The sequence below is a fragment of the Atractosteus spatula genome, chromosome 8, assembly GCF_055471065.1.
Source record: "Atractosteus spatula isolate fAtrSpa1 chromosome 8, fAtrSpa1.hap1, whole genome shotgun sequence".
NCBI classification, from domain to species: domain Eukaryota; kingdom Metazoa; phylum Chordata; class Actinopteri; order Semionotiformes; family Lepisosteidae; genus Atractosteus; species Atractosteus spatula.
Genome location: NC_142713.1, coordinates 46,757,821 through 46,770,872, shown reverse-complemented (window position 1 = coordinate 46,770,872; position 13,052 = coordinate 46,757,821). Strand labels below are relative to the sequence as shown.

The window sequence follows — 13,052 nt, the reverse complement described above, 5'->3', positions numbered from 1 at the left end:
TGGAACATTTGTGCGGTGAAATGTCTGCTGCACAACCTGTACTTATGTGCTCCTACATTGCAGTACATTAGTCATTACAGTAACTAGTGAGCAGGAAGGGCGGCTTCACGTCACTGTTTGCGCAAACTCTCACTCTCACCTGTGGCGAGACCAGTGGTGCACGATGACATGGTGACCATACAGTACTTTGACAATGTTCAGAATTTTGTGTTTAATTTGGAATTTGTAAAATTTTGCGATACCATCAATACATTTATTTTGTTACCGAGATTTAATAACCAGTCTGAGAAATTGGGACTGCAGTTCCCCTTTAATGGTGATTTACAAAACCTGCCAGACCAGATTGGGAGATCCCATCTTTTACTAGACTGCTAGGTGAGATCAAGGTAATATCCTGGTTAGAGTAGTTGAAGTTAATTCATTTTACCCTTCTGAATTATGGGATACCATAATTTATATTTACTACTGAACGGGAACCAGGATGGATTTTTTTGTTATTGTGTTGGTGATGCAGGTATAACATTTAAGTTACTTTTGCCTAGATGATGCTACTTAAAAAAAACAGAATTAGAGAGTAGAGAGTTGTTTCCTATTGGGCTGCATGTATATCATTTGTCTTAAACTAATAGGAACATCTGTGCTGTGGTTGTTTTTTTTTATCTTATCATCACATTAAGCATGATTCTGCATAACTTACCAACCATAAGATTACCATTTTGATCATTTTTGAGAAATGCACTTTTACTGTTTGTTATGAAGAGAACTTAAACTCTGTATATAGTTTGTAAAATTATGGTAAATGCAGATAATATATAAGACAGTAATACATTCCAGTTCTGTAACATAATTATGATTAAATGTTTATTTAATGCATGATTATATAAATCATGTTTACCTTATGAAAAATGTCTCATTTCAGTCTTTTGAAGTACTAGCATAGATTAATCCTTTTCAGTTTTACTCACCTTTTATTTTCTAAGCTAAAACTCAGTTATTTCAATGAAATGAATGCATTTTAAAACAGATAAAGCTGTGCATAGGTTTAACATTTCTATGTTGGGTAATGGTATTATATGAATTCAGGAAAGCATTTGTGCATCTCATACTGTGAGTTTCATACTGTTGAGTACGATTACTGTTATTTTTATGTTTCCATATTACTGACTTTCACATCATATCCTAGAGTGCCACAGTACTGCAGATTTACTGTAGGTACCTTTAAATCACCACTTGCTCAAAAGCCTGTTGACAATCAATTCCAGTTCTGTGAAAAACTGGTCATTATGCAACATGGTTCATGTGAAATGAAAAGAGCAATCCATTGGTTTATAGCTGCACTTTAAGGGTAAAAATGTACATAAAGTATCTCAGGTGGAAAATGTTGTTATGTACTGTATACCACTCCACCTCATTAAATTGTGTTAATAAGAGCTGGTACTGTAGGTCCACCCCCTGTGGCAAATATAGCAGCAATACACTGATTTCACTACATGCGCACAGATGTCAGAGCAGAAAAATAACTACTCATTGGGTTTCCTGACAAGTCTCGAGTCCCTTTGGTTCAGTACCTTCTTGAAACCCAAGTTGTGCTTGCCTTTTTCCCTCAACCACTCACTGGCTGTAAACTGTTGAGGCTGTCTGAATTGACAAAGCAACCAGGTCTGCTGTTGCCTTCAGCATCATACTTCTTTCCCAAAACACAACACAATGAGGAAAAAGGATGCTCTAGTACCAACTGACCTTGTCAGGAATCACGTGACCCATCAATCGACTTGGGTCATTCCCATTTCCTTGGGCACTTCCATTGCTTCATTCCTTTGGAATATACTGGTATCACATTCCCATAGGACAATAAATGCATGTATATGTTACTTAAATAACAAGTTAACCATCTTAACCAGTTAATTTATAAATTTACCAGTTATAAGCGTAGAACAGTTAGTAATATTAGAGGTGAAACTGTAACTTAACCAGCTAATCCACAAATTTACTAATTCTTTCAAATTAACTTTAACATATATACACACATAGGAACACGTAATAGGTTTATTCCATGCTGAGAAGAGAAGAAAGAAAACAATGTTTCGGCTGTGGAACCTTCTTCGGGTGTCCACAGAAGAAACGTTGCGTTTTCTTTCTTCTCTTTTCAGCCTGAAATAAACCTAGTACTTGTTCCTTTGCAGCCTACGCATGCTGACGCAGCTACCCACTGGAACTATATATACACATATACTGTACATGAAGTTAAAGAAGTACATAAACACATTAAAGAATACATGCCCCTTTTTTCTTTGGTAGCAATAAAAACAAACTTTTTAAAGTCTCCTTCCAAAGCTTTAGCACAGCCCAGCAGTCCTATAACAGTCGCTCTCTTATAATGTGTATAATTTCTACAAGTGCATTTAATGAGTAACTTGAGAGAGAGCACTCACATACTGGACAGTTTTAAGAAATATGTTTGGACGGAAAATAAATATTTGCTTTGCGATGTATTTTTTTCCCCAAAATAAAATACTCACATTCTGGTAAAAGGTGTTATATTGTTGCACGAGCTATTTTTCTCTTCCTAAAGACACTGGAAGAAAAGACCAGCACAAGCCTCCCACTTTGTTTAATGGCTTGGTTGATACCAAATACAGCACAAACACATGCAACTTGTGTTCTACTCAGGACAGACATTAGTGTTGCTAAGATTCACATAATATCAGTGCATCTGGTCCGCAGCCAATAAACAATCTTAGCAGATTTGTCAAAAAACACAGTTTTTTTGATGACATTCAGGAAATTCTGTAAGAGAAATTGGTGGATCAGCACCATTCCTAAAGTATCTAGACATGGTTGTCAAAACACATTCAACTGTTCAGTGACCTTGAAACTGTAGCAATACATTCAATATCCTGGTCCCAGAGATGTACCTGAGAATTCTGTACTTGCTGTGAACACCTAGCAGCCTTCTGCGCCCATGTGAACATTTCTAAACTTACTTTAGAGTTTTTCTATAAATTACTTCTCATTAAGTAATAACTTTGGGGAGACTTTACTAGTTGAACAAACTAGACATATTCTCTTACTCTGATTCCTGAGCCCGTTATTCATTCTCCCTCATTGAATAAATTAAGAAAAATAAAAGCTTTAAAAGCCAAATGCTTCCTAGGGGCTGTGGTAACAAACGTGACAAGGTCTTGGGCGCAGTGTTTTGACACAATGCTGTCTAATCCTGAATAACAGAACTGTGCGTTATAACTGGTACTGTATTTCCATGTTGAGAACGGGTGCCACAGGCATTGAATTTTTGGACGGTTAAAAACCTACAATGTGTGCACTGATTATGAAGTGTAGCCCAGAGATGCTGTTTTTCATTATCAGCATCTGTTGGGTTAGAAGAAAACCTGCTGGCAGTGAAGTCACCGGGAGTTCGGAGACCTCCTCTTCAGCAGACACCCCACAGGGCTGCTGTGGACAAGTGATGTATGTCGGCGCAGTGGTTCGGTGATCTTGGAACGCTGCCCTAACGGCAGTTCTTCATCGTCATTGGGGGAAAAAAAAAAAGCCCAAAAGACAAAAACGGAGGAAGAAGAAAAACGCTAAATTCAATTACAAACAACCCCAAAAAACCCTAGCAGGTATTTTCTTTTAGACGTATATCAATAAATAACATACAAAATCTTAAAATAAATATCCTGCTGGACAGTTCTCAGTGAAGTCCTTAATGCTCCGAGTCTTCTCTTGGCCGCCCCAGCTCTTCGCCCTCCCCCCCCTCCTCCTCCTCGTCTCCGAAGGTCTGCTCCTGCATGCAGGAGAACGCGTGAGACCTGGCCGCCACCTGGGCAGCCAAGGCCGAGCTGAAGCTAACGGCCGAAGAGCCGTGCAGTCCCGCCAGCCTCTCCTTCACAGTGGCAGGCGGCGCCTTCCCCGCCGGAAAGCCTGGGCCGTCAGCTGCCTCCGTGACGCCGCCCCCCCCCTCCGAGCCGTCGTACTCGAGGCACGGGGCTCCCCCGACGCTGGCAGGGGCCCGCTGCTCTTGAACCGGGCCGTGCTGGGTCTCTTCACGCTCCGCCCGCCCACAGCAGTACTCCGTCTCCGTGTCTGAGGGGCTGGGGGCCGACTGTCTCTCGCGTCCTCCTGCAGCCACGTGATTATCCTGGCCGCTCTCTCGCTCATGTGAGTCCGTGTCCAGGGGGGGGGCTGAGGTACCTTCAAGGTCTGAGCTCCCCACAGGCACCGCAGGCTTCAAGACCGCTGAAAGACAAGCGCCAGGAAACTTGCCAACCCCACAGTCGTATTCCTGACCCTCCTGCACGCCTCTTCTAATGCCATTAGGCTGCAAGCTGTGCACAGGCCCGCAGGGTTCAAACGCGGGCTAGGACTGCTCCAGTCTGCTCCGTGATGCAGGCTGCCAGCAGATATGTTTGCTACATAAACTGGGAAGAAAGCTGGCATGTTCAGCCATGTCTACAGCTATGAAAAGTCATCTACATGGCGGCATATGGCCTCCTGTCGCTGTGTAATCCTTCTTGAAGAAACGAGTAGTGTACACGGTAGTGATGATCTAGTATAACAATAGAACAACTGCCTGTTTGTTTAATTTTCCATTTTAAACATATTTCCTTTGAGTTACTAAAGGACACATAGAAATCAGTACAATTATCCCAGCATGTGTGAAAATTAAGGTGGTGAGCATTTAGGACTGAAAAAACAAGCCATTTCTTTCCACAAAGGGTTGTGAGTGTCTGAGATCAGTTTCCCCTACAACACTGAAACAGAGTCCCTTGAATGGTAAAGAAAAACTTGGGCCAGATCCTGATGTCAACTATTAGCAAACCAATAAGTGAGATGGGCTAAACACCTAACTGGGCTAAAATCCCTCATTTCCTCCACAGAAAACCTAATTTTGTCTGATATTTCCAATTACTTTGCCTTGGTGCTCCTGGGGGACAGATGTCTACAGTGGGGATTATTCTTACACGCACATACAGTAATGAAATAGACTACAATCTGAAAACAAAAAAATGACCAAACAAAAGTATGTTTGTGAGGAACATATTTTAACTCCACACCACTCTCTGCATATTATAGCTCTCCGCAATGTAGAAAAACACACAGAACTGCTTCTTAATTAAAAGATCAGAATGCTGTGAATTTAAATTACATGTACGGCATTTGTTTACTTGCTTTCAACAGTTTCTTTACAATCTCTGTTGTTCTTGGATGAGTCATTGAAAATGAGCACACTGACAGTGGTGGTGCCTTCTTTTCTGTCAGTTATACATAAAACATAGCATTAAAGATTAAACACTTTCCACTCTCTGTATCATTTCAGAGACATTTAATTATTATCCCTCAGCTAAACCCTCAATCCTAAATTAGCTCCATTAAGAAGTATTCACAGACTACCATTAAGGTTGGATTTATAGTTAGAACTTTCACATGATCCTGCATCACCACAGTCCTTACAGCTGGAGGTGGTGAGTATACGATACTTTAAAAAAAAAACCTAAGATGCCATACAAAGTCGGGAATAGTTTTTGTAGACTTCATTTCTTTCACAGATTCGTTCTTTCACAGATTACTTCATTAGTAAAGGCACCCAATTCTAAGCAATTTAAAACACTTCTACATAGCTGAAGTTCCTGCAGTATTCCACTAACCTTGGTCGCTGAACAGCAGCTGTTTCCATTTCTGCCTCTCAGCCTCTGACGCTCGCAGCCCCAGCACAGATTTGAGCTCCTGGAGGACCCTCCTGGACTCCTCGCGCTCCTTCTTCTGCCTTTCCCTGTCCTCTGGAGACAGGAAGTCAAACAGGCTGCCGTGGTGCTCTCCGTCAGAGTCGGAATCCTCCACATAGGCTTCGAGTTCCTGACACGACAGAGCCCGGATGTCACTCATAAACCAGGTGAATAAAGGCACAGCGCACAGGGTGTTATCTTAAAGGAGCTCCCGATCTAGAGAGAAGCCTTCTGAAGAAGAGAACACTTCTACGGGCTCTGGATTCAAATTGGACTCATTGCCTGCATGTCCTCACTTGAAATGTTTCACCAACAAAATCGCTTCCCACTGTTACTGCTGAGAAAGCCGGCTGTCTGAGAAACAGGCCATGCAGTTAAAGCTATGAGTTTAACTGAAAAGTTAAAATGGGAATGGGAATATGGGAATAAATTAATTCCCATCTCTTGACCTGCCTATAATTAAAAAATACCTTTATATTTTTTCTTTAAGATAGATGAAGCATAGACAGAGGTATTGTTTCATAAAACACATTTTCATTCAGCTATACAGAACAACATGGAACAATGCTTTATAGTGCCTTGAGCTCATTAAGTAACAAAACCAATATTCTGAGAAACAGGTGCCACCAAAATCCCAAGTATGCTTATGATACAAAACCTCACGGAGGCAGCAGGTAAAAGCATGGTTCCCTAACTGCACAGTGTGTGTGGCAAGCAAGTGGACAGTGGCCTGTGACGGACTGGAGGGGAGAGATGTACAGTACCTGCTCCTCTGGGACAGGGTCCCTGTCCTCTATCTGCGCAACAGGCTGGGCCGCAGGAATGATCGGCGGAACTTCGCTCTTCTCAGGAGATTCGTTCTTTCCTGCAGCAAAAATGATGTTTTAGGTTAGCTCAAATTTTTACTTTACAATGAATTCGACAGTAATGGTTCTTAAATGTAAAATGTACTTTTGCTAAACAGAAAATGGCCCTCCAGTGGGCTTCATCAAACAACCCCTCTCTGGACCTGCCTATAATTCAGAAATACCTTTATATTTTTTCTTTAAGATAGATGACGAATAGACAGATGCAAATTGAGCAATGGCATTAATGCCATATGGGTTCCTGAGGAAAAGTGAAAACATACGGATGAACTAATATTAGTAAAGCTCGATGCTTTCTGCTACAACAGGCCTAGATTTCAAGCAAAGACCCTAGAGGGGATGAGCCTGCATCTGCAGCATATAGCCAGCCATAGCCCTGCAGAAATAAGATTCAGAAATAATTAAATACCAGTTATTTCAGGCACTTCTCTTGACTGGATGTTCTCCCATCTCTCACTACTCCTTTCAGGATTTGTAGTGTGGTCTCTTTTCTGCTTACACTCTCTTTAGGTGTTGCCCAAGGGCCTGTACTAGTTCCCTTCTTTTTCCTTTCTATACTTGCCATCTGTTTTTCTTAGTTTCTCACATGGCTTCTCTTAATACTTCTATGCTGAAGATCTAGATATCTGTTTCCTTCTCATTTTTAAATTATGAAACATCTGTGTCCCCGTCTATCTGCATACACTGACCTTTAAGTTTAAATAAGAGAATATTTTTAAATATTAAGCAGATGCTTAAATAATAACCTCCGATTTAATCGTATGTTATTAGTACAAGTCTCCAATGTTATATTTTTAAATAAAAAGTTACAGAGGTGGCACCTTAGCATTTTGCCTACTATACTAGTACTTACAGTTTACAGGACTTAACATAAATTACAGGCTTTACTTTAAATGGCAGATATGCCTCCATCACAGTTACAGGTCTTACTCAGGCATAACCACCACTGAGACCTCTAAAAACCTCTACAACAGGCTCAGATTGCCATTCAACACACCTATGCATGTCACACTAATTTAAAATCTGGACAAAGTGTTCATGCCATCTACAGAGTGCTGATAATGACAGAGTCACCAAGACTGAATTTATCGGGGTTAGCAGAAACAACACTAGGAAAAAGACCCTGGAAAAAAGGAACACTCAACTGAATGTGGAAAAGCAAGAAGGATTATAAATCATGTATTCAACTGCTGCTCATGACAATTATATCACCGAATAAAATCATGTGGGACGTCTAGAGCACCTGCATACACAGAAACATGTTATTTAAAATTCCCATTCAAAGAAGCCTCTGCCAAATGTCAGCAGAATGCCTTGTGAAACCATGACCCACTCACCATTTCAAAGGGGCCCCAATATATTAGCTTATCTCTCCCCGACTGGTAAGGAAGAATTTTACAATGCACCAAGGGGTGAGTCACTGCTGCATTGTTCTGTAGACTTAAAGACACATTCACATAACAAAACTAATACAAAAGGGACTGCGTAATTCTGCTGTGTAATAGACAATTCAGTGAACTTTAAGCACAGGATTCCTGCGAAGAACCCATTGAACACACAGAGGGGTTCAGAAGCGTGACTTCACTGTTTGTTACTTGCAAAGACTGCACATACTTTCTATGATATTTGGCTTCCTATTACTCTGCCAGTCCGAAAGTCATTTTTCATGTTCAGCAGAAGGTAAACACGGGACTGGATGTTGTTTTTGGAAAACCACACCCTCTTTAGGGCTAAAAAGGCAAATAAAAAAGCACATCTTTAACCTTAAATCACAAAGGCATCTAAGTAAATAACTATTAAATCTTACAATCACTTGAATAAGAATCCTGTCACCACTCTATACTTTATTTCAACATAACCTTTTAGAACATGTCTTTCTACACAGAATGTTCTCATCAGAAGCCATGTAGGGGGCCAGTCTGTATGTGACACCCAGTTCACATCGCATTTCAATTGAAAGGTTCAGTGACTTTGCTGTACTGTACTGATGCATGACCAAGTTTTTTTTTCTGTAGCAGGTTTAAAACAATCTGACATGTACTGACGGAGAAGAGGAACATTAGGTCTACAAATGTGGGAACCAAGATCTAAAACTAAACTGAATTATCTGATGCTTTTATCTAATTCAAATTTCATGTGTATCCATTTATACAGATATGCCCGTGAGCAAAATACTGCACTAAGACTGCTTTGCCTATCAGTCATGTCCTCCAGGGATCTGAAACATGACCTTCCAGTTAAAAGTTCAAAGCTACTGTATAACCACTACTCCACACTGCTGTCTTATGCGGCACAGTGCAAAAGGAAGCCATCAAGCAAAAATAGCATCTTCTGCCAATGTGTACAAACTGAGTCGTACCCTCTCGGCTATGTCCCTTTAGCGCAGGGGGTGTCCAATCCTGGTGTTTCTCCAGGTTTTCATTCCAGCTCAGCACTTAAGAAGCTTAACCAGCTCATTACTGGTTTAATGGGACCAATTTAACGGTCAACGGTTCAGGTGCTGGTGCTTTAAAGAGGCCTAGAAAATCAGCAGGCCCTCCAGGACCAGGACTGCCCACCCCTGCTGTGTGTGGTAAGGACCTGTGCAGTTGGTGGCCCTGCGCATCATCTTGTCCACCTGGGCCACTGCCTCCTCCCAGCAGCTGGAGCTGGCCTGCATATGGGGCTGGATGAGCTGGAGCTTGTTCTGCAGGTCCTGGTAGCCGGCGCATGTCATCTCGGCAGGCTCTCGCGACACCATCAGCTTCTCCAGCTCGTCCTCCAGGATGATCACCCTGCAGGCAGACGGGGATAAACTGGGTAACAGAGTAGCTGCTGAATTGCACTGAGCCCTCCAGTGCCACACTCAAGTTCCAGCCCTTGAAAATACAGGATTATGAAGGCTTAACCTTCACTGCTAGATCTTCACCGGAGTTATTATGAAATGCTCTGGGATCAATGGTTTGTGGTAGAAAAGTGGCCAAAATACACACAAGGTGTTGCTTATACATATTCTGTATATACGGTATACTTAAAATGTTAAACTAACAAACAAGTTCTTACTCAATATGCAGTCTAACACGTATTCCAATGTAGCACGTGTTTGCGTCAAGCACTCAAAGAAATGTGCTGGGTGCACACTGTATTGAAATTCAAACGACTTCAAGCTATAAGGACAGCAGATTAAACCCTACATCGGGGGCGTCCCGTGTGGCCCGATTGACAAAGGTGCTCGTCTGAGCTCTGTGATCATGGATTCCTGTCTGGGTCGTGTTGCTAGTGGACTGTGGCCAGGAGTGCCTACACTGAAGGCCATGTGGAATTAACTGGTTCCCAGTAACACAGTTACCCCCTGTGGCCCGAGGAGGTGCCTGGAGGCAGGTGGTACTGTCGGCGAGGGTTCCCCCGCTCCTCCAACTGTTCGAAAGACAACCGGCTCAAAGGCGGGTGGATCGGAGGGCTCTGCAAACGCCTCCTCCTTCTTCCCCACGTGCAGTCGTGGGAGCTGGGAGCTCAGAGCCGAGGCGTGAAAAGACACGCGACCGGCCATTCCGAAATTGTCTGGGTACGATAAAAATAACTGGCAATTCTTCATTTCTATATAAAACTCTGCAATGTATGAAGTCGGGCACTGATACCGTTTTCCCAAGAGGATCTGTGAAAAAGCGCAATAAGTAACTGCACTCGACTGATCAAGCTGTACACAAATGGCTGAAGGCACACGAGATGGGTAAGGCCAGCGGACGTACTCGTTGAGCAGGGCTTTCAGATGCAGCTGCAGGCTGCGAATGGCGGTGTACAGGCTGTTGAGCTCCCGGCACTTCTGCCTGACTCGCCCAGCCTGCTCAGGGCCTCCCTTGGGCAGGTGTTGGGTCTCGAAGTAGCGGTGGAAGTCGTAGCTGCGGCGCAAGTCCCCGAGGCAGCCGGTCAGCGTGCGCCGGAGGGGCTCCGTCACCTCCGACACGGCCTGGTGCATCAGGCAGGAATCTGGCTGCTCCTGCTTCTGGACCGGCGACAGCAGCAGCGCCATCCGGCGGAAGAACTCCGAGCTCTGCCCCACCCACAGCTGGAAAAGCACCTTTCCACACAGCAGTGAGAGAGGAGGAGTCAGGAACGAGCACGGACACCCCTTTCTTTGCAATTTAAACAACTGAACCAATCATTTTTGAGCCTTGTTTACCTTTGTACATTGATTTCTCAATTAATATGCAATTGTCTCAAACAAAAAGTGAGGGGGGAGACTGAATAACCCCCACCTTTCATTGAGTAATTCACTTACACAAATCCCTGACACTTTCATCCTTATGTTTCCCTGACAGACCACTGCAAGAAGAAAGGAGCAGGTGGGAAACCGTGTTACTCTCGTTCCTCACCCCAGATTCCACAACAGTACTCGCAGTTTCGACGTGTGCTTGATGCAGGATAAATTTCTGAATAATCAAACAGTAAAATATTATTTTACTGATTAAGAAACAGTGTTTTGGTGTTGCTGTTAAGTGGTCCAAGAATATTTGATCAATAGCTCAAAGAAATGTACAGTGAACTCACAAAATAAACCAACAACAAGTCATTCACAAAGAGCTACATCTGCATTTGAGAAGAGAAAAACAGTAAGGCTTTAAAGAAGAAAGACTAATATCTGCTCTAAAACCAATGTGCTTGCATAACACATGAGGATGTGTTCATATACAATAAATCTAACATTAAAAAAAACCCCACAACGAATGGTGCATTGCTTTTTTTGTACTTTCACGCATACTTAACAGATGTTTTAGAACAAAGCACTACCATTCAACTGGCTGTTAAGCTATGTTCTTGTTGCCCGATACCTGTTTGTGTGATACTGTACATTTTGGATGCATACAGGCATGCACTGTGATTTCTATTGCAAGAACTGAGCAGGTATAATGGTGGTGCTAATTACAATAGTTTTAACCTGCTCCTGCAGCTTGACCTTGCTTATCTTATGCAAGTGTCTAGTCTACCATTTACTGTTGCCAAAAGACTGTCTGTTGACATTCTCCAAGCTCCTGAAAAAGCGAGCACTGGTTTCACTGCTACCCTGTAATGACAGATTTGCCCCCAGCCGGAGAGGAGACAACCCACCCTGCTGCACAGAGAAGAGACACAGACCACAACCAAAGCTCTCTGCCACATGCCTGATTAGTCACACTGCTATTTCTGAATAAACTGGTTCAAACAAAACTGGAGGATATGCAACCGTATCCTGTTTTAGCAAGGAAAAAAGGATTCCTGCTTTTACACAGTATGCAGAAACAATGCAATGCAAAACAAAAAGGGTTTGGTGTCTTTAAGAAAGCCCATAAGCTGTTGAACGATATTTGAAAACTGGAAATGGAAAAAATGGAGGAAAAAAAAGTCATTAAGAATATCTTGCTCCACAACAGAACAGAAAAAGAGAGGCCCTTCCCTATGTGGAAAAAGAGAGGAATGCCACTTTGCCACTTTCCGGCCCACTGCAGCCACAGGAAAACTCTCCAGTGTTGTATCTGCTCACCCAAGGAGACGGAGAGGGCAGAGCAGTCGAAGGGGAGGACAGGGAAGAGGGAAGACGAATATGGGAGGAGTGTGGGAGAGAGGCGAAAGCAGGAAACGGGAAGGAAAGACAAGCTCAGGCAGGAAGGGGGGGGGGGGGGGATTACCTTCAGCGCTGGGAGGTTGTAGTCGTCGGTGAGCTCCTGGGCCTGCTCGTCCGAGAGCCGCTCCTCACTCAGACCCAGGCCCAGCTCTTTCAGAGGCACTGTCGACACGTAGTTCGTCACGTTGTCGATCTCCGAGTTCAGGGGATAGGTGCGACAAGTGGGTTAAGGCAACTAAGGAAACGGAAGAAATGCCTGGCCGTTTTTACAGTACCACACGCTGTTGCCTACCCTTTTCACACCCGCCTTTCTGACTATCCCTGGGCCACTGCTTCTCAAGTGGGAACACTCCCAAAGAGCTCTCCTAGGGGAAAGCCATTTTCCTCGGGAAGAAGTCACCGCAAGAACACATACTTCAGCTGAAATGCTGGATATGTATGCCGGTGGCTGCTGATTTGTCTTCACAGACTTGTTCATGGATATTTTGAGATATGAAACAATGTAATATGCATGGTTTGACATTTTAGCAGATCAAAAGGCATAATAAAAGTTATAAGATACTAGTGAGTGATAACAGACACTTCTATAGGAACAGGTATTCTAATTATAAATCTAGAATAAGCTGATCTTTAATGTATAAAACACTTATGGTTCCATTCAAATTATCCAATTTGATCAACCTGAACAACCACGTCTGAATCATTCCAACCTGTCTCTGCCATTTTCTTGGCTTCACCTTATTACAAACAGGAGTCCATGCATACTAAACGAAAGATTTGTAGCTTTCCAGATTAATTACATGACCTGCTGTAACATAGTTACTGTATAGTCTGACTGGATAGCTGCCGAATCAATACTGTGGTACAACTTCACAAAACATA

The 13,052-nt window shown here is 42.9% G+C and overlaps 1 protein-coding gene across 3 annotated transcripts in view; it reads right to left on the bottom strand.

Annotated features, from left to right (window-relative positions):
• Positions 1-2,594: 2,594 nt before the first annotated feature.
• Positions 2,595-13,052, bottom strand: part of vezt (vezatin, adherens junctions transmembrane protein) — a 31,526-nt gene continuing 21,068 nt past the window's right edge. For all 3 annotated transcript variants that reach the window (XM_088923866.1, XM_088923867.1, XM_088923868.1), the window contains exons 7-12: positions 12,235-12,383; positions 10,321-10,649; positions 9,173-9,366; positions 6,491-6,591; positions 5,649-5,856; positions 2,595-4,239 (exon numbers count right to left, since the gene is read on the bottom strand). In XM_088923866.1, coding sequence (XP_088779992.1) covers positions 3,707-4,239; positions 5,649-5,856; positions 6,491-6,591; positions 9,173-9,366; positions 10,321-10,649; positions 12,235-12,383 — 1,514 coding nt within the window. In that variant the 3' untranslated portion in view covers positions 2,595-3,706. The remainder of the gene's footprint in view (positions 4,240-5,648; positions 5,857-6,490; positions 6,592-9,172; positions 9,367-10,320; positions 10,650-12,234; positions 12,384-13,052) is intronic.